This window comes from Thalassophryne amazonica, chromosome 20 (genome assembly GCF_902500255.1).
Source record: "Thalassophryne amazonica chromosome 20, fThaAma1.1, whole genome shotgun sequence".
NCBI classification, from domain to species: domain Eukaryota; kingdom Metazoa; phylum Chordata; class Actinopteri; order Batrachoidiformes; family Batrachoididae; genus Thalassophryne; species Thalassophryne amazonica.
This window is the reverse complement of record NC_047122.1, coordinates 36741798-36766681: the sequence shown is the minus strand read 5'-3', so window position 1 is coordinate 36766681 and position 24884 is coordinate 36741798. Positions and strand designations below refer to the sequence as shown.

The window sequence follows — 24884 nt, the reverse complement described above, 5'->3', positions numbered from 1 at the left end:
CAGGAGCGCCCTCTATAGTAGAGGCAGAGTTGGAAGCTGATGGAGGATTATCATCAATTTCCCTGGTGGAAGTCACTGAGGTACTTAAAACAACTCCGCAGTAGCAAGACCCGGGGGTTGATGAGATTCATCCAGAAATGCTGAAGGCTCTGGGTATGGAGGGTCTGTCGACATTGCGTGGAGGTCTGAGACACTGCCTAAGGAGTGGCAAACAAGGGTAGTGGTCCCCATATTTAAAAAGGGGGACCAGAGAGTGTGTAACAATTACAGGGACATCACACTACTTAGCCTCCATGGTAAAGTCTACTTCAGGGTGCTGGAAAGGAGGGTTCAGTCAATTGTCGAACCTTTGATTGAATAGGAACAGTGCGGGTTCAATCCTGGTCGTGGAACAACCAACCGATTCCTCACTCTCACAAGGATCCTGGGGGGTGTCTGGGAGTATGCCCATCCAGTCTGCATGTGTTTTGTGGACTTGGAGAAGGCGTATGATCGGGTACCCCAGGATATACTGTGGGAGGTAGTACGGGGTGAGGGGGTCCCTTATCAGGGCCATCCAATCTCTGTACTCACAAACCGAGAGCTGTGTTTGGGTGCTCAGCAGTAAGTCAGACTCATTTCCGGTGTGGGTTGGCCTCTGCCAGGGCAGCACTTTGTCACTAATCCTGTTTGTGATTTTCATGGACACGATATCAAAGTGTAGTCGGGGGGAGGAGGGTTTCCAGTTTGGTGGGCTCAGGGTCTCATCACTGCTTTTTGCAGTTGATATGGTCCTGTTGGCTTCATCGGTCTGTGAGCTCCTGCACTCACTGGGTCTGTTCACAGCTGAGTGTGAAGTGGCTGGGGTGAGGATCAGCACCTCTAAATCTGAGGCCATGGTTCTCAGCAGGAAACCAGTGGATTTCCTACTCCAGGTAGGGAATGAGCTCTTGCCCCAAGTGAAGGAGTTCAAGTACCTCTGGGTTTTGTTCACGAGTGAGGGGACAATGAAGTGTGAGATTGGCCAGTGAATCGGCACAGCAGGGGCGGTATTGCATTCGCTCTACCATACTGTTGTGATGAAAAGGGAGTTGAGCCAAAAGGCAAAGCTCTCGATCTACTGGTCAATCTTCGTTCCTACTCTCACCTGTGGTCATGAGGGTTTTGGGTCATGACTGAAAGAACTAGATCACAGGTAGGAGTGGCCAAAATAGGCTTCTTTAGGAGGGTGGGTGGTGCCTCCCTTAGAGATAGGGTGAGAAGCTCGGTCATCCGTGGGTAGCTCAGAGTAGAGCTGCTGCTCCTTCATGCTGAAAGGAGCCAGCTGAGGTGTTTCAGGCATCTGGTAAGGATGCCCCCTGAGTGCCTCCCTAAGGAGGTGTTGTAGGCACGTCCACCTGGGAGGAGACCCCGGGGAAGACCCAGGACTGGGTGCAGAGATTGTATCTCCACACTGGCCTGGGAACACCTTGGGATGCACCAGAGGTGGTCAATGTGGCCCGGGAAAGCGAAGTTTGGGGTCCCCTGCTGGAGCTGTTGCCCTGCGACCCGACCCTGGATAAACAGTTGAACATGAGTGAGTGAGTACAAAATTAAAAACTTCCCATTCTGTGATCAGGACTGAATAGATTAAAAACTTCCCATTCTGTGATCGCAACTGTGAATCTACAACCCCTGGCAAAAATTATGGAATCACCAGCCTCGGAGGATGTTCATTCAGTTGTTTAATTTTGTAGAAAAAAAGCAGATCACAGACATGACACAAAACTAAAGTCATTTCAAATGGCAACTTTCTGGCTTTAAGAAACACTGTAAGAAATCAAGAAAAAAAATTGTGGCAGTCAGTAACGGTTACTTTTTTAGACCAAGCAGAGGGAAAAAAAATATGGACTCACTCAATTCTGAGGAATAAATTATGGAATCACCCTGTAAATTTTCATCCCCAAGACTAACACCTGCATCAAATCAGATCTGCTTGTTAGTCTGCATCTAAAAAGGAGTGATCACACCTTGGAGAGCTGTTGCACCAAGTGGACTGACATGAATCATGGCTCCAACACTAGAGATGTCAACTGAAACAAAGGAGAGGATTATCAAACTCTTAAAAGAGGGTAAATCATCACGCAATGTTGCAAAAGATGTTGGTTGTTCACAGTCAGCTGTGTCTAAACTCTGGACCAAATACAAACAACATGGGAAGGTTGTTAAAGGCAAACATACTGGTAGACCAAGGAAGACATCAAAGCGTCAAGACAGAAAATTTAAAGCAATATGTCTCAAAAATCAAAAATGCACAACAAAACAAATGAGGAACGAATGGGAGGAAACTGGAGTCAACGTCTGTGACCGAACTGTAAGAAACTGCCTAAAGAAAATGAGATTTACATACAGAAAAGCTAAACAAAAGCATCATTAACACCTAAACAGAAAAAAACAAGGTTACAATGGGCTAAGGAAAAGCAATCGTGGACTGTGGATGACTGGATCAAAGTCATATTCAGTGATGAATCTCAAATCTGCATTGGGCAAGGTGATGATGCTGGAACTTTTGTTTGGTGCCGTTCCAATGAGATTTATAAAGATGACTGCCTGAAGAGAACATGTAAATGTCCACAGTCATTGATGATATGGGGCTGCATGTCAGGTAAAGGCACTGGGGAGATGGCTGTCATTACATCATCAATAAATGCACAAGTTTACGTTGATATTTTGGACACTTTTCTTATCCCATCAATTGAAAGGATGTTTGGGGATGATGAAATCATTTTTCAAGATGATAATGCATCTTGCCATAGAGCAAAAACTGTGAAAACATTCCTTGCAAAAAGACACATAGGGTCAATGTCATGGCCTGCAAATAGTCCGGATCTTAATCCAATTGAAAATCTTTGGTGGAAGTTGAAGAAAATGGTCCATGACAAGGCTCCAACCTGCAAAGCTGATCTGGCAACAGCAATCAGAGAAAGTTGGAGCCAGACTGATGAAGAGTACTGTTTGTCACTCACTAAGTCCATGCCTCAGAGACTGCAAGCTGTTATAAAAGCCAGAGGTGGTGCAACAAAATACTAGTGATGTGTTGGGGCATTCTTTTGTTTTTCATGATTCCATAATTTCTTCCTCAGAATTGAGTGATTCCATATTTTTTTCCCTCTGCTTGGTCTAAAAAAAGTAACCGTTACTGACTGACACAATTTTTTTTCCTGATTTCTTATAGTGTTTCTTAAAGCCAGAAAGTTGCCATTTGAAATGACTTTAGTTTTGTGTCATGTCTGTGATCTGCTTTTTTTCTACAAAATTAAACAACTGAATGAACATCCTCCGAGGCCGGTGATTCCATAATTTTTGCCAGGGGTTGTATTCAAGGAGACTTGGACAATCTTGGGTTGAGGAGTAGTTACTTTGTTTTAATGGTAACAACTGTAAAGTATTTCATGTGGGAAGGAGAAATCCCTGTTATCACTTTTTAACATGCTGTTATGTCACTGTTTTATGCCTTAAATTACCTTTAAATCACATTTTTATTACAATAAAAGTTGCATACAATAGCCCAGCATATAACCAAGAACAAGACAAACATGAAGGCACTTTGCTGATGTTGTTTTGTCCCATCTGGGATGAAGAGAATAAGAAAACAAAAGTTACATATGGTCTCTAAAAGTGAACATCAGTTCTCTAAACAATTCTGTTGCTACTATTTTAACTGTCCAGAACTGGTTTTGTTGAGTGGATCTCGGAGGGTCATCAGCTCTTTTATCTTCAGGTAAGTCTCGCAGTCTGGAGGGAAGTGGTTTCTCTGAGACAGACAGACAGGCAGACATCAGAAATCATGCTCACACTCACGAGTTGATCAAATGTTCACATGCATTGGCTCAAAACAACAAACTTGAACATTTACATATCATGGAATATGTTTGGAATTCGTTCAGCAACATGGAACTGTATGTTTGTACTAGGCCGTTCTCAAAAGTTGAGTGACTGTGCAAGAAGGAGACTAGTGAGGGAAGCCACCAAGATACCCAGATGATTCTGCACTGAGTTAAGCCCTGGTCCCACCGAATAATGAAGGATGAATAATGAGCCATGTAGCATGTTTTTTTTTTGTACGAGTCCAGTTATTCAATAATCGTGGGAGAATAGTGGCTCTGAGAAACTCTAAGAGGCAGAATAGTTGGCTAACTAGGCTCATCTCTGAGCGTGACGCTAATTTCAAGAAGTTCAAAATTTAACGACAGCAGCGTGGGGTAGTTTGTGTACGAGGTACTACGAGGACAAACAAGAATTTTAGAGGCATGTTTGTGGTGAGGATGAGGCTGTAAAAGCCCATTATCCGAGCATCTGATGGCTACGAGGACAGGACAAGCTATTTTGGTTCAGCTCTCATGCGCACAACAATCCCACCTGCTTTGTGCACCGGATGCTATATATAAAATAATTATTTTGTAGCGAATTAATCATTTTCTGTCAGTTTGGATGTTGAAAACACCTCTAATTGCTTCTGTAATAACAGAGGACATTTGGAGCTTTTTTCCTCTCTCTGTCTCATGCGAGGAGGTGGAGAACATATTTGGAACACCCTAAAAGGTAATTATACTCAACAAAAATATAAATGCAACACTTTTGGTTTTGCTCCCATTTCGTATGAGATTAACTCAAAGACCTAAAACTTTCTCCACATACACAATATCACCATTTACCTCAAATATTGTTCACAAACCAGTCTAAATCTGTGATAGTGAGCACATCTCCTTTGCCGAGATAATCCATCCCACCTCACAGGTGTGCCATATGAACATGCTGATTAGACACCATGATTAGTGCACAGGTGTGTCTTAGACTGCCCACAATAAAAGGCCACTCTGAAAGGTGCAGTTTTATCACACAGCACAATGCCACAGATGTTGCAAGATTTGAGGGAGCGTGCAATTGGCATGCTGACAGCAGGAATGTCAACCAGAACTGTTGCTCGTGTAGTGAATGTTCATTTCTCCTACCATAGCCGTCTCCAAAGGTGTTTCAGAGAATTTGGCAGTACATCCAATCAGCCTCACAACCGCAGACATGTGTAACCACACCAGCCCAGGACCTCCACATCCAGCATGTTCACCCCCAAGATCGTCTGAGACCAGCCACTCGGACAGCTGCTGAAACAATCGGTTTGCATAACCAAAGAATTTCTGCACAAACTGTCAGAAACCGTCTCAGGGAAGCTCATCTGCATGCTCGTCGTCCTCATCGGGGTCTCGACCTGACTCCAGTTCGTCGTCGCAACTTCGCACAGTCATTGAAGCGGAGTGGACCAACATTCCACAGCCACAATTGACAACTTGAATCACTCTATGCGAAGGAGATGTGTTGCACTGCATGAGGCAAATGGTGGTCACACCAGATACTGACTGGTTCCCCCCCCAATAAAACAAAACTGCATCTTTCAGAGTGGCCTTTTATTGTGGACAGTCTAAGTCACACCTGTGGCACTAATCATGGTGTCCTAATCAGCATCTTGGTATGGCACACCTGTGAGGTGGATGGATTATCTCAGCAAAGGAGAAGTGCTCACTATCACAGATTTCGACTGTTTGTGAACAATATTTGAGGGAAAATGGTGATATTGTGTATGTGGAAAAGTTTTAGATCTTTGAGTTCATCTCATACAAAATGGGAGCAAACCAAAATGTTGCTTTATATTTTGTTGAGTGTATTGTAATGTTTATATTGTAATAGCTAGGTAAAAACATTTGCATGTTCATATCCTTCTTCATAAGCAGCTGTAAAAGTATGTTTATGATAGATTTAACATCTTGTTATAATGGATCAGATGAGGTGCACACTGACGCAATGACTTGCACTCAAGACGAGCATTTACACAGAATGCAAGCGTGCAAAAGAGCAATTTTGCAGACAATAACAGACAGACACAAAGTTAAAAGTTGGATCACGGTTGTAAAAATTACTGTAAAGCTGCAGAAGAAATAAAGCCAGCGAGAAGAAGCGCAGAGGCAACTGTCCAGGAACCCGTGGTGTGGTTCTACCTGGTCTATGGATGTATTCTGTGATGTGTTTTTTGGGGGGGAAGTGATCCACACAGTTGCGGGTGTATATAATTAAAGTGGCCACCTCATTGTGGTGTCTTTGTTTTTTTTGTGGGGGTTTTTTTTTTCAGAGAGCTGGGTGAACACACAGAACTGTTGCATTTAATGACTCCGGAACACAGGTGAACTGCAGCCTGGCGCACACCGGCGGGACTGTGCAGGAGCATCTATTTTGGACTGCGTTTAAAAAATGTGACATCTTGAATGAATGCTGTGAACTGAAAACCCACACTTTAAAGGGACCAAGTGTGGGAGGGCTGGAAGTTTAGACCAAACCCATGTCTAAACGTGCACCAACGTCATGTTACATGGCGCTACAAGGATCATTTGTGGCTTGACGTGGGTTATATGCGGCGACACAAGGCATTCGTGGCTGGACAGGGCTCAAATGACAGGTCAGATCGTGGGCTCACTAGAGGCTGATACCGGGCACATGTGAGGTACAGAGAGGCACATCAGGTTCAGGTTCAGGTAACTTTATACATATGCCATAGAGGCTTCTTCATGGCAGATACGTGATGGCTCATTATTCATGGCTTTATTATTTGATGGGACCAAGGCTTTACAGTCTTCAGTGGTTGTGGTGGGATAAACTGTGCAAAATGCAGCCTTTGTCTGTTGTATCATCGCTTACCACAGCTTGACAGTGGCGTGGCACAGACACAGATATTCATAAAAAAGCAGGTGTGAAATCTGAGCTAAATTTCTGTTTTCTTTTTAATTTTTGTGGAGGTTCACCTGACTGTAGCACAGGAAGAAACACTAAAAACATTTACCATTAAGATGGTGAAAGTTGGAATGTGAATAGAGAAAAGCACATTTGCCAATTCAGAACACCACAGACACACAAAGCTGGCAAAACTCACCTGCAGCGAGAGACGCTGTAGACCTCGTTCCTCAGGTTGTGTCTGCAGCGACTTTAGGAACAGAGGCAGTGAGCGCGCCGTTATTCTGTTTCCTACTCAGAACACACACAGCAAGATGAAGCACACTGCATTTGAATATTCAGCTGTCTTCAAGTTCTTACCCAACTGCACACACAGAATGATTCAGCTGATCTTTTGTGGGGACGCTGAATTTCATACTTGTACAACTACGTGTCTTTGGAGTTAAAAGGTTCAAAATGAGAAAATGTTTGTAGAACCTTGCCAAACAAGTTGGCAATCACATGATCTAATGATGCCAACTGCACCTGGCTGATGTGAAGAATGCACATGATATTCATTGACTCACATTATTTAATTTGCGTTACATTTGATACTTCTGAAATTGTGCATCACCATATCTGGGATCATTTGAAGTCGGCCAATCTTTGCCATATCCTACACATTATCGAGTGGGTGTCCATTAATTTCTCCAGTTTCAAAAAAGATTAGTATTTTGAAGCCATAAGGTATCCACAGAGCAATATAAATTTTTGACACATGATTAATGGATTATTAAAAAAAAATATAAAGGCTATTGATATCCCAAAATCTAATTCATTTGTTCCCTGTTATGAAATCCACAAAATGAAAATTTTTCAGTTGTCCTTTTAACAAACACAGCTAAAAAACTGAAAAGCTCCTTGTCCCTCAGGCCATCAGACTGTAACATCTCCTCACTCGGGAGGAGGAGTAACAGGAAGACAGGGGACGGGAAGGAGAGGAACGAACAGTAGTAGCCAGTAAACCAGTAGCGAGCAGTATTTCTGGTATTTATATATATTTATTTATATTTATATTTGCATTTTTTCCACTTTGATTCTCTGTGTGCTTCTTACCCTGTGTACTGCTATACAATGTTGCTGGAACCTCAGTTTCCTTGAGGGAGTCTTCCCAAGGGATTAATAAAGTTCTATCTAATCTAATCTAAATACATAACCTTCCAAAGTGGTGTAAACATTCTTTCTTCTGTTTTTAACATTTCATTTCTTCAGTCTGCACCCTAAAACATAGCAGTGACTAGAACACATGTATTTGCTAAGGCCACAGGTATTTGGCCAAATCATGACCAACAGTTACAATTTAAGTAATCACACAACCACAGAGAAACAAACAAACAGGCATTTTACCGACCCAAAAGTCTGAGTGAGAGGGAGTGCTTGCATTTCCAGGCAGAACAAACTGGTAATTCTCGGTACTGCACCGCCTCGTCCAGCATGGGTTCCTCATTTTCACAATCTCTGCTGGCTGCTGCAGAAACACGGACCGAGCAAGTACCACATCCCTGCAATTTAAATTCATCACGAGAACGCATTTACTGCTCAAAAAACAACAGCTTCACACAACCTCATTTGGTGGAGCAACTGTTTAGGTCTATCCTGCAAAATAAATTAAATTAATACAAAATAAATAAATCAGGAATTATTAATTTTGTACACTTCTAGCATGTTACCTGTTTTTTGGAAGTGCCTTTCATGGCGCTCTGTGAAGTGCTGCTCTGTGTCGAGGACAGTGGGTCACCATCTGCCTCGATACGTAGCTTTAACAATAGTGAAGAAGAAATTTAACTAACGTTTTGGCTCTGGTATTATCTAATGTGTTGTAATATTTTGCACACTTGTGAAAAAATTTCAGGCAGCAATATGTCTGTTCTACATTTAAATGTAGAATGACATGATGATGAATTGTCAGGGTCGTTCCCCCTAACAGTACTGTATAGGTTCATCCATATCTCATGATTGATTATGACTGAAAATATAAAATTATATTCAGTGCATCTTCATGTTAATATTCATCCATGTGCAAAATTTGAAGTTCCTATGTACATCTGTGTTTGAGTAATACACCCATACGTAGGCGTACACATATTAGACCCTGACCGGTACAGCATTTTTAAGACCGATATCGATTTCAATCTTTGAAAATTGGATACACTGATATGTCAACTGATACACAGCATAAACAAAGATTTCCTATAACATTTGATTTGTGTAGTGTTTGTAATGAGTCTTCATCAAGATAACATGAGATAATGCAGTTTGAAATTCAACTTGTTTTACTGACATGAACAGAATCTGAATAATACTTGAAAATATATTTGTTTTGACAAGTCTGCTGTGAGGGAGCTCTGCGTGGTGCTCTTGCTCTTGCCATGATGACAAAGTCAGCTCTGAAGGAAACGCATACCAGTGGACATCACGTGCCATTCATCCCACACACCTCTATAGTGGCCTTCCCACACTTACAGACTGCGCTTTTCCAAAAGCAGCTTCCTCCTCACCACGACTTCTTCATGAGTTAAAGCAAAAGGGCCGAGCACCTGGAAGAAGAAGTGATTACACATGCAGCTTCATTCATTTATTCCATGTAATGTAACAAAGGAACATAATACAACCTAAAGCATTTTAACCACTGATCTCCCATGCTAGAATTTTGAGCGTATCGGATACTTCAGCCAGATGAGCAGCCCCGGAGTCTCCGATCTGATTGTTGGACAGTGACAGAGAAAGCAAAGCACGATTCAGCCGCAGGCCCTGAAAGATAAGCAGAACCTTCAGCTGTCGTATGGAGGACGTCCGTGACCACGGGCTCAGTTTTGGGTTATACCTTTGCAATGTGTGCAGCACCTTCATCACCTATAGAATTGAACGCCAGGTTAAGCGAGAGCAAGTTCTCGTTTGCAGATCTGGGTGTTGAGAGAGCGGACCCGATCAAACGTGCTCCCTCATCTCCGATCCGGTTATTCCGAAGGGACAAGTGAGTGAGGCTTAAATGAAGAAAGAAACCAAGATGATGCCATTGTGTGTGCGAGAGCTGTATGTGAGATGTGATTGGTCACTCACGGGCTGTCGTCAGACACAAGGAGGTGGTAGCTGTGCTCTGGAACAGGGTTGCCCTCCAAAGTCACTCTCCTGACACAGAGCGGAGAGGCGGAGTCATATCACTACAGCTTTGATTCACGCGTTCAGTAAACTGCAGCACAGTGGTCAGCAGTGCTTCTGAAGCCAAGATCCTGTTATCTCTGAAGCTGACATTACACTGTGAAGTTTTCATGCAACTTTAGTTGCTTGAACTGGTTCATGCAACAGCCAATCAAAACACTGATACTGTGTCACATGATAACATCGAGCTACTGCTTATGCAACATCTACGGTGGCTGGGAAGCGCAAAAACATTTTTACAAATGGCAGACACTTTTACAAGAAGTCCCGAAACAAATGTACAAATAACAGAGTCTGACAGAAAGGGAATGAACCAAATGTGATGGAAGGGTAATGTATTAAATGCCTAATGGGTCAGAAGGGAATATACCAAATGCTAAATGTGACAGAAGGGGAATGTACCAAATGCCTAATGGGTCGGAAGGGAATATACCAAATGCTGAATGTGATGGAAGGAGATGTACCAAAATGCCAGACATGACGGAAGGGGAATGTACCAAATGCGGAATGGGTCGGAAGGGGAATATACCAAATGCAGAATGGGTCAGAAGGGGAATATACCAAATGCTGAATGTGATGGAAGGGGAATGTACCAAATGCGGAATGGGTCGGAAGGGGAATATACCAAATGCAGAATGGGTCAGAAGGGGAATATACCAAATGCTGAATGTGATGGAAGGGGAATATACCAAATGCGGAATGGGTCGGAAGGGGAATATACCAAATGCAGAATGGGTCAGAAGGGGAATATACCAAATGCTGAATGTGATGGAAGGGGAATGTACCAAATGCTGAACGTGATGGCAGGGGAATGTACCAAATGACAGATATTCCCCTTCCCAGCCACCGTAAGCATCACATCAACTGGACAATGGCTCAGCAAACTGATCATACAATGAACAAAAAGGAGAAAAGTGTTCTGTCATCAAATAAAGCTTTGATGGGAATTACAATTGTTTGTAAAACACACTCACATACCGAGCTACAGTTTCAAGGCAACAAAGGGCCACTTATGTATTTATTTTCCTTGAATCGAAGGTGGGTTACACTCATTAGTTCAGCAACACAACTGGATAATATTGATATTAATGAGTGACAAAATGATACAATACAAAATAAGATACCAAGTTGCAAATATAATTGTAATAACAGTTTTTCCATGTATTCATTTTCTAAATCCATTTATTCCAGTTAAGTTTCGGGGGGGGTGCAGTTGGAGCCTATCACAGTGATCACTGGACAGGCCACTAGTCTAGCCTAGTAGGCCAACAATGGCTGAGAAAATCACACCACAGATGGAGAATGACCAATATAACTATCTGAAACATGTTGCATGAGACTTGAACAATTTTTTTAATTGTTTCATGTAATTGTCAAGTTGCATGGAGATTATGTTTCATGCAACTTGGAACTTGCAATGAACATGTTTCACTGTGTAAATCCAGTCTTATGGTCTTCTCACATTAGGCAGGATTGGGAGTGGGAGGAAGCCAGATTGGCCAAAGGGAGCCCACACAAACATGCGAAGAACACATACAAATGCCACACAGAAAGGATCAGGTTGGAGGCAAACCTGGAACCTCCTTGCTGCCCTTTCATGCAATATTTTCCAAGTTTCACATCCACGTCTGCCTCAGACGTCAGCCAAAAACACATCTCAAGATGAAAATTCGACATAACTTTGATTGCAACAAAAATAAAAGAATCATAATAATGATTGGATTGCATTTAAGTCATGCTGTGGCATATAAGCATAGGTGTAGGAGGTGGGGGGCGGGGCAACTGCCCCCCCTGGGATCGGCAAAATGCTCAAATTCGGGCAGATGGGCCATGTAGACTCTGAATACAGAATAGAATGACCTAAAATGTCAGACGTATTTTCGCAATTAATGTAAACCATCAAACCGCTATTTGGTCACCAATATAAATATGGCTATATAAATATATGGTAATTTAAAGAGTCATGGGGGTTTCTGAAATTCAGGCAAATTGGGTGTCAGCCCCCCAAATAGACCCCACCTCCTACGCCTATGCATATAAGCAATGTAGATTAGATAGATAGATAGATAGATAGATAGATAGATGTGGTCTATTAAACATTAGATGTCTCTCTTCAAAGTCCCTGTTAGTAAATGATATAATAATTGATCAACATATTGATTTATTCTGCCTTACAGAAACCTGGTTACAGCAGGATGAATATGTTAGTTTAAATGAGTCAACACCCCCGAGTCACACTAACTGCCAGAACGCTCGTAGCACGGGCCGAGGCGGAGGATTAGCAGCAATCTTCCACTCCAGCTTATTAATTAATCAAAAACCCAGACAGAGTTTTAATTCATTTGAAAGCTTTTCTCTTAGTCTTGTCCATCCAAATTGGAAGTCCCAAAAACCATTTTTGTTTGTTGTTATCTATCGTCCACCTGGTCGTTACTGTGAGTTTCTCTGTGAATTTTCGGACCTTTTGTCTGATTTAGTGCTTAGCTCAGATAAGATAATTATAGTGGGCGATTTTAACATCCACACAGATGCTGAGAATAACAGCCTCAACACTGCATTTAATCTATTGTTAGACTCGATTGGCTTTGCTCAAAATGTAAATGAGTCCACCCATCACTTTAATCATACCTTAGATCTTGTTCTGACTTATGGTATGGAAATTGAAGACTTAACAGTATTCCCTGAAAACCCCCTTCTGTCTGATCTTTTCTTAACATTTACATTTACTCTGATGGACTACCCAGCAGTGGGGAATAAGTTTCATTACAATAGAAGTCTTTCAGAAAGCGCTGTAACTAGGTTTAAGGATATGATTAATTCTTTATGTTCTCCAATGCCATATACCAACACAGGGCAGAGTAGCTACCTAAACTCTGTGAGTGAGACAGATTATTCAATTCAATTCAATTCAATTTTATTTATATAGCGCCAAATCACAACAAACAGTTGCCCCAAGGCACTTTATATTGTAAGGCAAGGCCATACAACAATTACATAAAAACCCCAAAGGTCAAAACGACCCCCTGTGAGCAAGCACTTGGCGACAGTGGGAAGGAAAAACTCCCTTTTAACAGGAAGAAACCTCCAGCAGAACCAGGCTCAGGGAGGGGCAGTCTTCTGCTGGGACTGGTTGGGGCTGAGGGAGAGAACCAGGAAAAAGACATGCTGTGGAGGGGAGCAGAGATCAATCACTAATGATTAAATGCAGAGTGGTGCATACAGAGCAAAAAGAGAAAGAAACACTCAGTGCATTATGGGAACCCCCCAGCAGTCTAAGTCTATAGCAGCATAACTAAGGGATGGTTCAGGGTCACCTGATCCAGCCCTAACTATAAGCTTTAGCAAAAAGGAAAGTTTTAAGCCTATCTTAAAAGTAGAGAGGGTGTCTGTCTCCCTGATCCGAATTGGGAGCTGGTTCCACAGGAGAGGAGCCTGAAAGCTGAAGGCTCTGCCTCCCATTCTACTCTTACAAACCCTAGGAACTACAAGTAAGCCTGCAGTCTGAGAGCGAAGCGCTCTATTGGGGTGATATGGTACTATGAGGTCCCTAAGATAAGATGGGACCTGATTATTCAAAACCTTATAAGTAAGAAGAATTTTAAATTCTATTCTAGAATTAACAAGAAGCCAATGAAGAGAGGCCAATATGGGTGAGATATGCTCTCTCCTTCTAGTCCCCGTCAGTACTCTAGCTGCAGCATTTTGAATTAACTGAAGGCTTTTCAGGAAACTTTTAGGACAACCTGATAATAATGAATTACAATAGTCCAGCCTAGAGGAAATAAATGCATGAATTAGTTTTTCAGCATCACTCTGAGACAAGACCTTTCTAATTTTAGAGATATTGCGTAAATGCAAAAAAGCAGTCTTACATATTTGTTTAATATGCGCTTTGAATGACATATCCTGATCAAAAATGACTCCAAGATTCTCACAGTATTACTAGAGGTCAGGGTAATGCCATCCAGAGTAAGGATCTGGTTAGACACCATGTTTCTAAGATTTGTGGGGCCAAGTACAATAATTTCAGTTTTATCTGAGTTCTCTCCGATTGTTCTGTCTGAGTTATTTTCATTAGTTACTTCCTCCAAACCATCAACATGTCTATTAGACCCCATTCCTACCAGGCTGCTCAAGGAAGCCCTACCATTAATTAATGCTTCGATCTTAAATATGATCAATCTGTCTTTATTAGTTGGCTATGTACCACAGGCTTTTAAGGTGGCAGTAATTAAACCATTACTTAAAAAGCCATCACTTGACCCAGCTATCTTAGCTAATTATAGGCCAATCTCCAACCTTCCTTTTCTCTCAAAAATTCTTGAAAGGGTAGTTGTAAAACAGCTAACTGATCATCTGCAGAGGAATGGTCTATTTGAAGAGTTTCAGTCAGGGTTTAGAATTCATCATAGTACAGAAACGGCATTAGTGAAGGTTACAAATGATCTTCTTATGGCCTCAGAAAGTGGACTCATCTCTGTGCTTGTTCTGTTAGACCTCAGTGCTGCTTTTGATACTGTTGACCATAAAATTTTATTACAGAGATTATAGCATGCCATAGGTATTAAAGGCACTGCACTGCGGTGTTTTGAATCATATTTATCTAATAGATTACAATTTGTTCATGTAAATGGGGAATCTTCTTCACAGACTAAGGTTAATTATGGAGTTCCACAAGGTTCTGTGCTAGGACCAATTTTATTCACTTTATACATGCTTCCCTTAGGCAGTATTATTAGACGGTATTGCTTAAATTTTCATTGTTACGCAGATGATAACCAGCTTTATCTATCCATGAAGCCAGAGGACACACACCAATTAGCTAAACTGCAGGATTGTCTTACAGACATAAAGACATGGATGACCTCTAATTTCCTGCTTTTAAACTCAGATAAAACTGAAGTTATTGTACTTGGGCCCACAAATCTTATAAACATGGTGTCTAACCAGATCCTTACTCTGGATGGCATTACCCAATACTGTGAGAAATCTTGGAGTCATTTTTGATCAGGGTATGTCATTCAATGCGCATATTAAACAAATATGTAGGACTGCTTTTTTGCATTTGCGCAATATCTCTAAAATTAGAAAGGTCTTGTCTCAGAGTGATGCGGAAAAACTAATTCATGCATTTGTTTCCTCTAGGCTGGACTATTGTAATTCATTATTATCAGGTTGTCCTAAAAGTTCCCTGAAAAGCCTTCAGTTAATTCAAAATGCTGCAGCTAGAGTACTGACAGGCACTAGAAGGAGAGAGCATATTTCACCTATATTGGCCTCTCTTCATTGGCTTCCTGTTAATTCTAGAATAGAATTTAAAATTCTTCTTCTTACTTATAAGGTTTTGAATAATCAGGTCCCATCTTATCTTAGGGACCTCATAGTACCATATCACCCCAATAGAGCGCTTCGCTCTCAGACTGCAGGCTTACTTGTAGTTCCTAGGGTTTGTAAGAGTAGAATGGGAGGCAGAGCCTTCAGCTTTCAGGCTCCTCTCCTCTGGAACCAGCTCCCAATTTGGATCAGGGAGACAGACACCCTCTCTACTTTTAAGATTAGGCTGAAAACTTTCCTTTTTGCTAAAGCTTATAGTTAGGGCTGGATCAGGTGACCCTGATCAGGTGACCCGCCAAGTGCTTGTTTTTCCGTAATTATTGTATGGCTTTGCCTTACAATATAAAGCGCCTTGGGGCAACTGTTTGTTGTGATTTGGCGCTATATATATGTGTATATATATATATATATATATATGTGTGTATATATATATATATATATATATATATATATATGTGTATATATATATATATATATTTATTTGATTAGACAGACAGACAGACAGACAGACAGATAGATAGATAGATAGATAGATAGAATCAGCAGTTTGTTGCCAGAAGTAGTGGTTCTATTGAGTACTGCTGTACTGTCTGCAACACTATAACATTGATCCAAATGTATTGTGCAATGCTGCAACTCAGATTTATTTAAAATCACTTTAATTATGCAACACTCCACTCATATGAGTGAGATGTGAGTGACAACAGAATACTGAATCACTCACCTCAGGTTGGAGGACAGTGATATTGAGTCCTTCAAGGACATTATCATTTTATCCGTCAGTCTGGCCTGCCAAAAACTGGAAAGCAGTGGACACATTTATACACACGCACACACAAACACAAAACAAGAGAATATTCTCTACAATGAAAGAAAAAGTCACTCCAGATGCTCATACTTACTTAAGTTTTTGCAACTTGCTCATGGAGGGAAACATTTTGTTTAACACTTTTACAATCTGCTCATCAACCGGCCAGCCTGTGTTCATGGTAAAACAACATTATAATTCTTCAGTTATGTGTTGAATGTTAGCAGTGACGAGCACAGCAATGACTGAAGCTGATTAGTTTGTTCACTGATTAGCATTTCAGCTAGTTCTGAGCACCATTAGCGGATTAATTAGCTGCCATCCCTACAGGTCCTGTACACCTTCAGGGCCCCGAGGCAAGCAAGGAAGACTATGGCCGATCCCTCTCACCCGGGACACAAACTTTTTGTCACCCTCCCCTCTGGCAGATGGCTGAGGCCCATCAGGAGTAAAACCTTAAGACACAAAAACAGCTTCTTTGTGTCTGCAGCTAGACTAATAAATAATGCCAGAGAGCCCCATTTACCCCGCCTCCCTGTCACAAAATACAGATTGGTCATCCCTGCAATGAAAGGTACTGTACATCTGCACACCAATCACATGCTTTTGCAGAGTCCCATTCCACTACATTATATTTATTTAACAGTGAACATAGTTTTGCTTATTTGACCCTTTTACTTCTTACAGAAGTGTTTTACTCGGCAATAAATTTGATTCTGATTCTGCCATTAAATTTCATTCTGCTGACCTGAAGACATTTCTTAAATGAAGTTGAAGGGTCACAAAGGTTTGTAAAACCTAAAAAACATACATTTGCTCTTCTTGAAGCTTATACACTAATCCAACAAGTAAAATTGGCACTTTCATTTGTGCAAAGGCAACTAGAATCACCGCGAGGAGATGTAGCATCAGGAGGGCAATCCCCAGAGTCCAAGATCACCAGTTCAATTTTCTATTAACACATATTAACCCTCCTGTTATGTTCAGGTAAATGTTCAGACACATTTTAAGTTGGAATACTTCATTAATATTATATAGGTTTTGTTATGGAGTAGTTTAAAAACAGATTCATTTACATAGCCAGTGATTTTCATTATGAGTATGAGGGTCTCTAAAAAAGAATGAGAGCTTTTGGTGTTATAGGTTAAATCTGACCTACTACAACCCATGGCAAAAATTATGGAATCACCGGCCTCTGAGGATGTTCATTCAGTTGTTTAATTTTGTAGAAAAAAAGCAGATCACAGACATGACACAAATCTAAAGTCATTTCAAATGGCAACTTTCTGGCTTTAAGAAACACTATCAGAAATCAGGAAAAATAATTGTGGCAGTCAGTAACGGTTACTTTTTTTAGACCAAGCAGAGGGAAAAAAATATGGAATCACTCAATTCTGAGGAAAAAATTATGGAATCATGAAAAACAAAAGAACGTCCCAACACATCACTAGTATTTTGTTGCACCACCTCTGGCTTTTATAACAGCTTGCAGTCTCTGAGGCATGGACTTAATGAGTGACACAACCACACACAGCAGATTACAGAATGAATACAAGTCAATTAATGAAGGTGTCGTGTGGGCAGGCTCGACGATAGGAGACGTCCGTCTGGAGACGAACCGGAACCACACGATTTCCACCGCCACCGAACCCGAGGGATATTGGAGCCGCCAAGTCCCGAAGTCCCCAGGTGGCCACCGTCTCAGCGTGTCGGATCTGGTACTGCTGGCGGAGAACAAAGACAGTCAAGTGTGGGTGTGTGTACACCCCGTAACAATAATGGTGGGAATTCCACCTCCACCTCTGAAAATATGAACACAGTCTTTTACATAACCTGAACAGTCACTTGTCTCACTGATCGTGAAGGGTGCGATCCGTCACCCTGCCGTTACCGACCAGCTCAGCTTCCCGCTGACACAAACGACTGAAACCTCCTGTACAAAGATCAGAAACACACAGTGCAGTACGGCATAGATTAAGGCTGAGAATGTTATCTCTCGCAGAAGTCGATATCTCGGCGATGTGGTGGAGGTGTCATCCTGCTTTTATCCCAGGTGAGATGCAGATGATCGGTGACAGCTGTCATAGTTGATGAGTGACAGCTGTCACCTCAGCTGTTCCTGTACGCGGCAGCGCCCTCTCATGCCTGAAGCCCGCACTTCAGGCAGGGCGCCCTCTGGTGGTGGGCCAGCAGTACCTCCTCTTCTGGCGGCCCACACAACACATCTCCCCAGTGACTTTACCTGACATGCAGCCCCATATCATCAATGACTGTGGAAATTTACATGTTCTCTTCAGGCAGTCATCTTTAGAAATCTCATTGGAACGGCACCAAACAAAAGTTCCAGCATCATCACCTTGCCCAATGCAGATTTGAGATTCATCACTGAATATGACTTTCATCCAGTCATCCACAGTCCACGATTGCTTTTCCTTAGCCCATTGTAACCTTGTTTTTTTCTGTTTAGGTGTTAATGATGGCTTTCGTTTAGCTTTTCTGTATGTAAATCCCATTTCCTTTAGGCGGTTTCTTACAGTTCGGTCACAGACGTTGACTCCAGTTTCCTCCCATTCGTTCCTCATTTGTTTTGTTGTGCATTTTCGATTTTTGAGACATATTGCTTTAAGTTTTCTGTCTTGACGCTTTGATGTCTTCCTTGGTCTACCAGTATGTTTGCCTTTAACAACCTTCCCATGTTGTTTGTATTTGGTCCAGAGTTTAGACACATCTGACTGTGAACAACCAACATCTTGGGTGATGATTTACCCTCTTTTAAGAGTTTGATAATCCTCTCCTTTGTTTCATTTGACATCTCTCGTGTTGCAGCCATGATTCATGTCAGTCCACTTGGTGCAACAGCTCTCCAAGGTGTGATCACTCCTTTTTAGATGCAGACTAACGAGCAGATCTGATTTGATGCAGGTGTTAGTTTTGGGGATGAAAATTTACAGGTTGATTCCATAATTTTTTCCTCAGAATTGAGTGAGTCCATATTTTTTTCCCTCTGCTTGGTCTAAAAAAGTAACCGTTACTGACTGCCACAATTTTTTTTTTCCTGATTTCTTATAGTGTTTCTTAAAGCCAGAAAGTTGCCATTTGAAATTACTTTAGTTTTGTGTCATGTCTGTGATCTGCTTTTTTTCTACGAAATTAAACAACTGAATGAAAATCCTCCGAGGCCGGTGATTCCATAATTTTTTGCCAGGGGCTGTACTTGTAGAAAATAGACAGATAGGGTGGCTCTGAGGATAAAATTTTACTCAAACTTAACTTGAACGCTTGCATAGGTTGAATATTTAATCCATAAAACTACCCAAAATCTTTCATTGCTGCATAACGCACAATTGAAAAATCCGACAGTAAAGGAAATTTTGTGTGCATGCAAGTGTGTGTGCCCGTATGTGTGGGTCTCTACAAACGTCTGTGCAATGCCAGTGTGTGGGCATGCATGTGTGTGTGTGTGTGTGTATGCATGTGTGCTTTTCTTTATCAGCCTGTGAAGTAAATACTTGCAAATTTTCACATGAGCTGGCGTTACGATGTCCCACGAATTGTCTATCAAAAATCAGTGGAGAGTAAAAAAAAAAAAAAGGAAGAAAAAACTGTACTCATGCTAGTAGTCACTCATAATAATAAACTGCTTTAAAAAGAAAAGAAATAGGCATTTTCCACAATGAAGCTGGTACAATTTGATGTTCTATTGATGTACCGATTTAGAAGAACTCAAATCAAACACTTTATGCTCATCAAACCTCTGAGGTACCTCAAACTTTTGCACAAGACTGTAGTTGCCAGTACTTGGGTGCATTTTTCCTTACCTAAAATCTTAATGCTTTTGGCACTAAGTGAGTCTTCAGTCTCGAGCTCCACTTGGAGAGTTGGCTTTGAACAAAATCCTGTAGTATTTTTCTGTAACTGTTCCTCATCTGAAAATTGCAACAATGTTAATATTATAATAAAATAAATAGAACTTTATAGTTAAAAAAAACTAGTAGGCTATCAGACATCACATAAAATTTCATATACTATTTTGGCAAACATGTACAAAATATTGATGCTTTTCTGCCAGATCATCCAGGCAATCTGGAGATTGGAAGGAACTGCAGCTCACCTGGGTTGCTTCCATCGGGTTCAAGGGTAGAGGAAGTCGCCGGCTTGGTGAGGACTGCTGGGATATCTGTTATGTTCATGAGAGCACAGAGCCGAGGAAAGTCAATCTCCACGTTGCCCAAGCACTGATATTCCACTATAACAGAATAAGTGAAAAATAATGAAAAACAAGAATCAGAATGTCTTTAATCTCAGAGCAAAGCTGTACAACAAAATGCAGTGCTTCTCCTCAGCTGTACATATATGATATAAAAAAAACAGCATCATTGAGTATAAAAAGATGGACAAACAGAAATTAAAAAAAAAAATCTTCAATCCAATATTCGCTGGCGTTATTGATTCCACCGTCTCAATGTTAATTACTGCACAATCTTCAAATGAGAAACAATAAAATTCTCACCAAAGGTCTGGGCAGTAGACGAGTCATCTAGAGTTAGAGGGTGAACAAAGAAAAGGCACAAGTGAGGGCATGATTTTAAGCAATATATATATATATATATAATTAACATAAAATTATTACATTTATGAAATTATTAATTAGCACAATACCAATACAAAATATGAATAACAAGCCAACTGTCGCAAAGCTGGTGCAGAAAGTGGAATTTTGTGATGGTGCCAGCAGTTTGTTTGTTGTTTTGTTTGTTTGTTTGTTTTTTGGGAGGGAGGTTGAATGCATCACATTCTCTGCCCCTGACCAAGGCAGCGTCTCTTCATCTGGAGTTGGTCCCCTGGCGCCGGACTGTGGCTGCCCACTGCACCGAGTGGTTGGATTGTGTCTAACTGTAATTAGGATGGGTTAAATGCAGAGGACAAATTTTGTTGTATGTATATGTACAATGGCAATAAAGGCTATAGTATAATTATTATTATTATCATTATTATTAATACTTATGATGCATCTTTGTATAAGATAAGAACTTGCTTCCACAAGATCTTGAACACACAAGATAATTACTTTGTTCCCATAGATGATCCTGCCTTCCTTAACCTACCATCCCTGGTTCTCAAGACCAGGCACCTAAGTGGCTCTACTCTACTCTTTTCTACACTATTTTACTCTTCCTTTTTAGATTTTTAGATATACCTTTGTATACTGGCATAGTTCCATCTTAGAATTGGAATATAATATATAAGATATACCTTACTGAATTTTCATGTTATTCCCACAAGGTAAGCAGAGGATACAGTCTTGTTCTGACAAGTTAACTGTGCTGTGTGCAGAAACAAGTTAATAACTAGTTACTTCAACATAATACAGTGAGTGAATGAATGGATGAACATTTCCAAGTCAGTGAATACATCTTGGACTTCATTTACATCAGTCATTATGAAATACATCCATCTGGACTAAGCTTTTCTCAAAAACTGAAACTTAGCAACTGTGGATCTCCCCGGGAACCATCACCTTATTGTGATGGAAAGGTTTGCATGCCCCGGTGAATCTGAGAGCTGTGTTGTCCACTGTCTGACAGATGTTCAACTCACACCTCCGGCTGAGCTTTTCTGGCATCCCTGTGTAGGTTGGGGGCATTGAACGAGAATGGTCAATGGTCAAAGCTTCCATTGCTGAAGCTGCAGTGGGGAGCTGTGGCCTGAAGGTCTTAGCTGCCTCAAGGGATGGCAACCCTCGGACACTGTGGTGGACACCAGCAGTCAGGGAAACTGCTCGACTGAAGAATGAGTCCTTCTGGGATATGTTATCTCGGAGGCAGTTGCAAGGTACCGACAGCCTCTGCTATAAGGGAGGCAAAACAGCGGGTGTGGGAGGAGTTCGGATTAACCATGGAGAACGACTTTCAGTCGACACCAAAGTGCTTCTAACAGACCACGAGGCACCTCAGGTGAGGAAAATGGGGAACCATCCAAGTTGTCTACAGTAAGGATGGGATGGGACTGTGTTGACCTCAACTGAGGAGGGTATTGGGCACTGGAAGAAACTCCTGCATCAGACTGGAGTGCCCTCTATAGTAAGGGCAGAGCTGGAAGCTGATGGTGGAGCATCATCAGTTTCCCTGATGGAGGTCACTGAGGTTGTCAAACAACTCCGCAGTGGCAAAGCTTTGGGATTGATGAGATCTGTCTATAAATGCTAAAGGCTCTGGGTGTGGAGGGTCTGTCCTGGATAAGATGTCTCTTCAACACTGTGATGAGGACTGGGACAGTGCCTAAGGTGTGGCAAACTTGGGTGGTGGTCCCCATATTTAAAAAAGAGGACCAGAGAGTGTGTGCCAATCAGAGGGGCATCACACTATACTCAGTCTCCCTGGTAAAGTCTACTGCAGGGCGCTAAAAAGGAGGGTTTGGCTGATTGTCACACCTCGGATTGAAGAGGAACAATGCGTCTTGGTCGTAGAACAACTGACTAGCTCTTCACTCTCACAAGGATCCTGGAGGGGGCCTGGGAGTATGCCCATTCAGTCTACATGTGTTTGTGGACTTAGAGCAGGTGTATGATCAGGTACCCTGGGAAAAACTGTGGGAGATGATGCAGGAGTATGGAGTTGTCCCTTCTCAGGGCCATCCAATCTCCAATCGTCTGTACTCACAAAGCGAGAGCTGTGCTCAGGTTCTCGGCAGTAAGTTGGACTCGTTTCCAGTGGAGGTTGGCCTCTGCCAGGGCTGTACCTTGTCACCAATCCTGTTTGTGATATTCATGTAGATTTGATACAGTGGAAAAGTCAGAATATATTATTTCCAGTAGTTAATGGACTTTATATAATGTGCCACAATCGTGAGAGAACTTTAGGAGATGAAGGCGGAGCTGTAGCCGGCGATCGCAAGCGTAATCCATCTGTGAGGAGTTACAGTGGATGTTGACATGTCCTCTCGCTGGCAATCCGTTCGTGAGGAGGTTAAAGCCGGCAGATTATTGCATGTGTGTGCATGAACACCGACTGTTCACTTCTTCTAATAGTGGATGTGGAAGCTTGACCCACCTCGTCTTCGTCCATGGTTTTGAAGCCTCACTGCCAGCAGAGTCTAGCGGGATAAATAAAATCTAACAGTGCATGTATGTACTGATAAAAAACCTAAAAGGATTCTTCGCCGGACTGGCGTAGGGTTGTTTGTGTACAATTGCAGAGGCATGGTGTACAGTAGCGCAGTGTTGTGTAGACTAGCATAGAGCACTGCGTCCGGTGCTCTACCCCGAAAGTCTGTGCGTCCATTTTGCCAACCCCTTTGCGTCCCTCAGCATATTGCCACGTAGGGCTGCATAAGCTCAGCGTAGTCGGTACGCCACATTACGCAACTCTACATTGGCTCAGTGCGAAAAGGGCTTTAGAGATAGGGTGAGAAGCTTGGTCATCCATGATGAAGGAGCTCAGAGTAGAGTCACTGCTCCTTCATGTTGAAAGGAGCCAACTGAGTGGTTCCTAGGGAGGTGTTCCAGGCACGTCTATCTGGGAGGAGACCTTGGGAAGACCCAGGACTAGGTGGAGAGATTTTATCTCCAAACTCTACTGAGAACGTCTCGGTATCCCCCCGTCAGAGGTGGAATGTGCCCTGGGAAAGAGAAATTTGGGGTCCCCTGTTAGAGCTGTTGCCCGGCGACCTGTTCCCAGATAAGCGGTTGAAGATGGATGAGTAACTGTGAAAGAAAGACTGGTAGTCTGAAGGAGTTAAACACTTTTGTGGTTATGATTAGAGAAGCTGTGCACAGTGCAACTTTGGTGTATTGCACCACCTGTTCTCCAGCTTCATGGTGGAGTGGTACAGATTAGGATTTTCTTTAGATGTAACATTTCAGATGAAGTCTGTCAAAAGATTTGTTTTCTTTCATATTCAAAAATCTTGATCTGCTTTTTAGTGCTTGTATGTATTATGAACAGATTTCTTTCATATTCAAAAATCCATTAAATCACCAGTCACTATACAATATATATACATACATATATATAATCCAAATGATCTATTGAGCTACAGAAAAAACTGAATTGACAAGACAGCACCAAGGGTTAAATTTATTTTAAGTAAACGTCATTAAAATTAGAATACTTTCTGAAGATTTATCTGTAATGAATACGTGATTTTACAGAGCGTCTGCTTGGTAGGAAAACATTTTCAATACATTATAAAACTGGGTACCTCGTCATTCTACCTGTGTAAATTTTTAAGACGTCCTCCTCCACCGGAACAGAATTCTTCTCTTTTACTCGTTTCTTCTTATTCATCCTGTCCCCTAAACATGAATGCAGTCAGATAATGCCCGACCACTACATGGAAACACATTCTGGTGTTAAAATTAAGCACGACAGACAAATCTATATAATCTCGCGAGCATGACAAGACACGTCGAAAGTGCCGCCATATTCGAGCGGTAACATCACGGAATAGGTTCACTTCTGAAACAATTCGTAGCACATTCCTATTTTATAAAAATGACCTATTTATAACAAAACCACCCCACTACCTACCTATGCATATTTATTGAGTAAATAGAAAGGGTCCAACCGTATCGCACGGCCTCAATATGGCGCCGTTGTGTCGCTAGTCACGTTACCATGACAAGTAACGCAAGACGCCCAGAAAACTTTTCAAACTAATCTTAGTTTATGTGCCCGTCAAGTTCTTAATATAAACACAACACGCAAAAAATCTCTAATCTTCATGAATTTTAATTTTCAACAATTAAGCGCCCACTTTTATTGATGTCTGCAAGCTATTAGTTTTATCTCCAAAACTAACTTGGGCACAT

General features: G+C 41.6%; 1 protein-coding gene across 3 annotated transcripts; it reads right to left on the bottom strand.

Moving 5' to 3' along the window:
* Window positions 1–3487: 3487 nt before the first annotated feature.
* lrrc71 (leucine rich repeat containing 71) lies at window positions 3488–24634 on the bottom strand. 3 transcript variants are annotated; one of them, XM_034161479.1, is made up of 16 exons: window positions 24600–24634; window positions 24288–24368; window positions 20586–20612; window positions 20187–20321; window positions 19894–20001; window positions 16170–16245; window positions 15992–16066; window positions 9835–9903; window positions 9599–9758; window positions 9442–9525; window positions 9238–9311; window positions 8445–8531; window positions 8339–8370; window positions 8126–8242; window positions 6935–7026; window positions 3488–3772 (listed from the first exon to the last, which is right to left on the bottom strand). In XM_034161479.1, exons 2-12 carry the CDS (start codon window positions 24358–24360, stop codon window positions 8465–8467), a joined length of 948 nt encoding a protein of 315 aa, XP_034017370.1. In that variant the 5' UTR covers window positions 24361–24368; window positions 24600–24634; the 3' UTR covers window positions 3488–3772; window positions 6935–7026; window positions 8126–8242; window positions 8339–8370; window positions 8445–8464. The 3 variants fall into 3 exon arrangements, with proteins under 3 accessions (XP_034017370.1, XP_034017369.1, XP_034017372.1); XM_034161478.1 differs by lacking the exon at window positions 24600–24634 and having other exon boundaries at window positions 24288–24438; XM_034161481.1 differs by lacking the exon at window positions 24600–24634 and having other exon boundaries at window positions 8126–8239; window positions 24288–24438.
* Window positions 24635–24884: the final 250 nt, after the last annotated feature.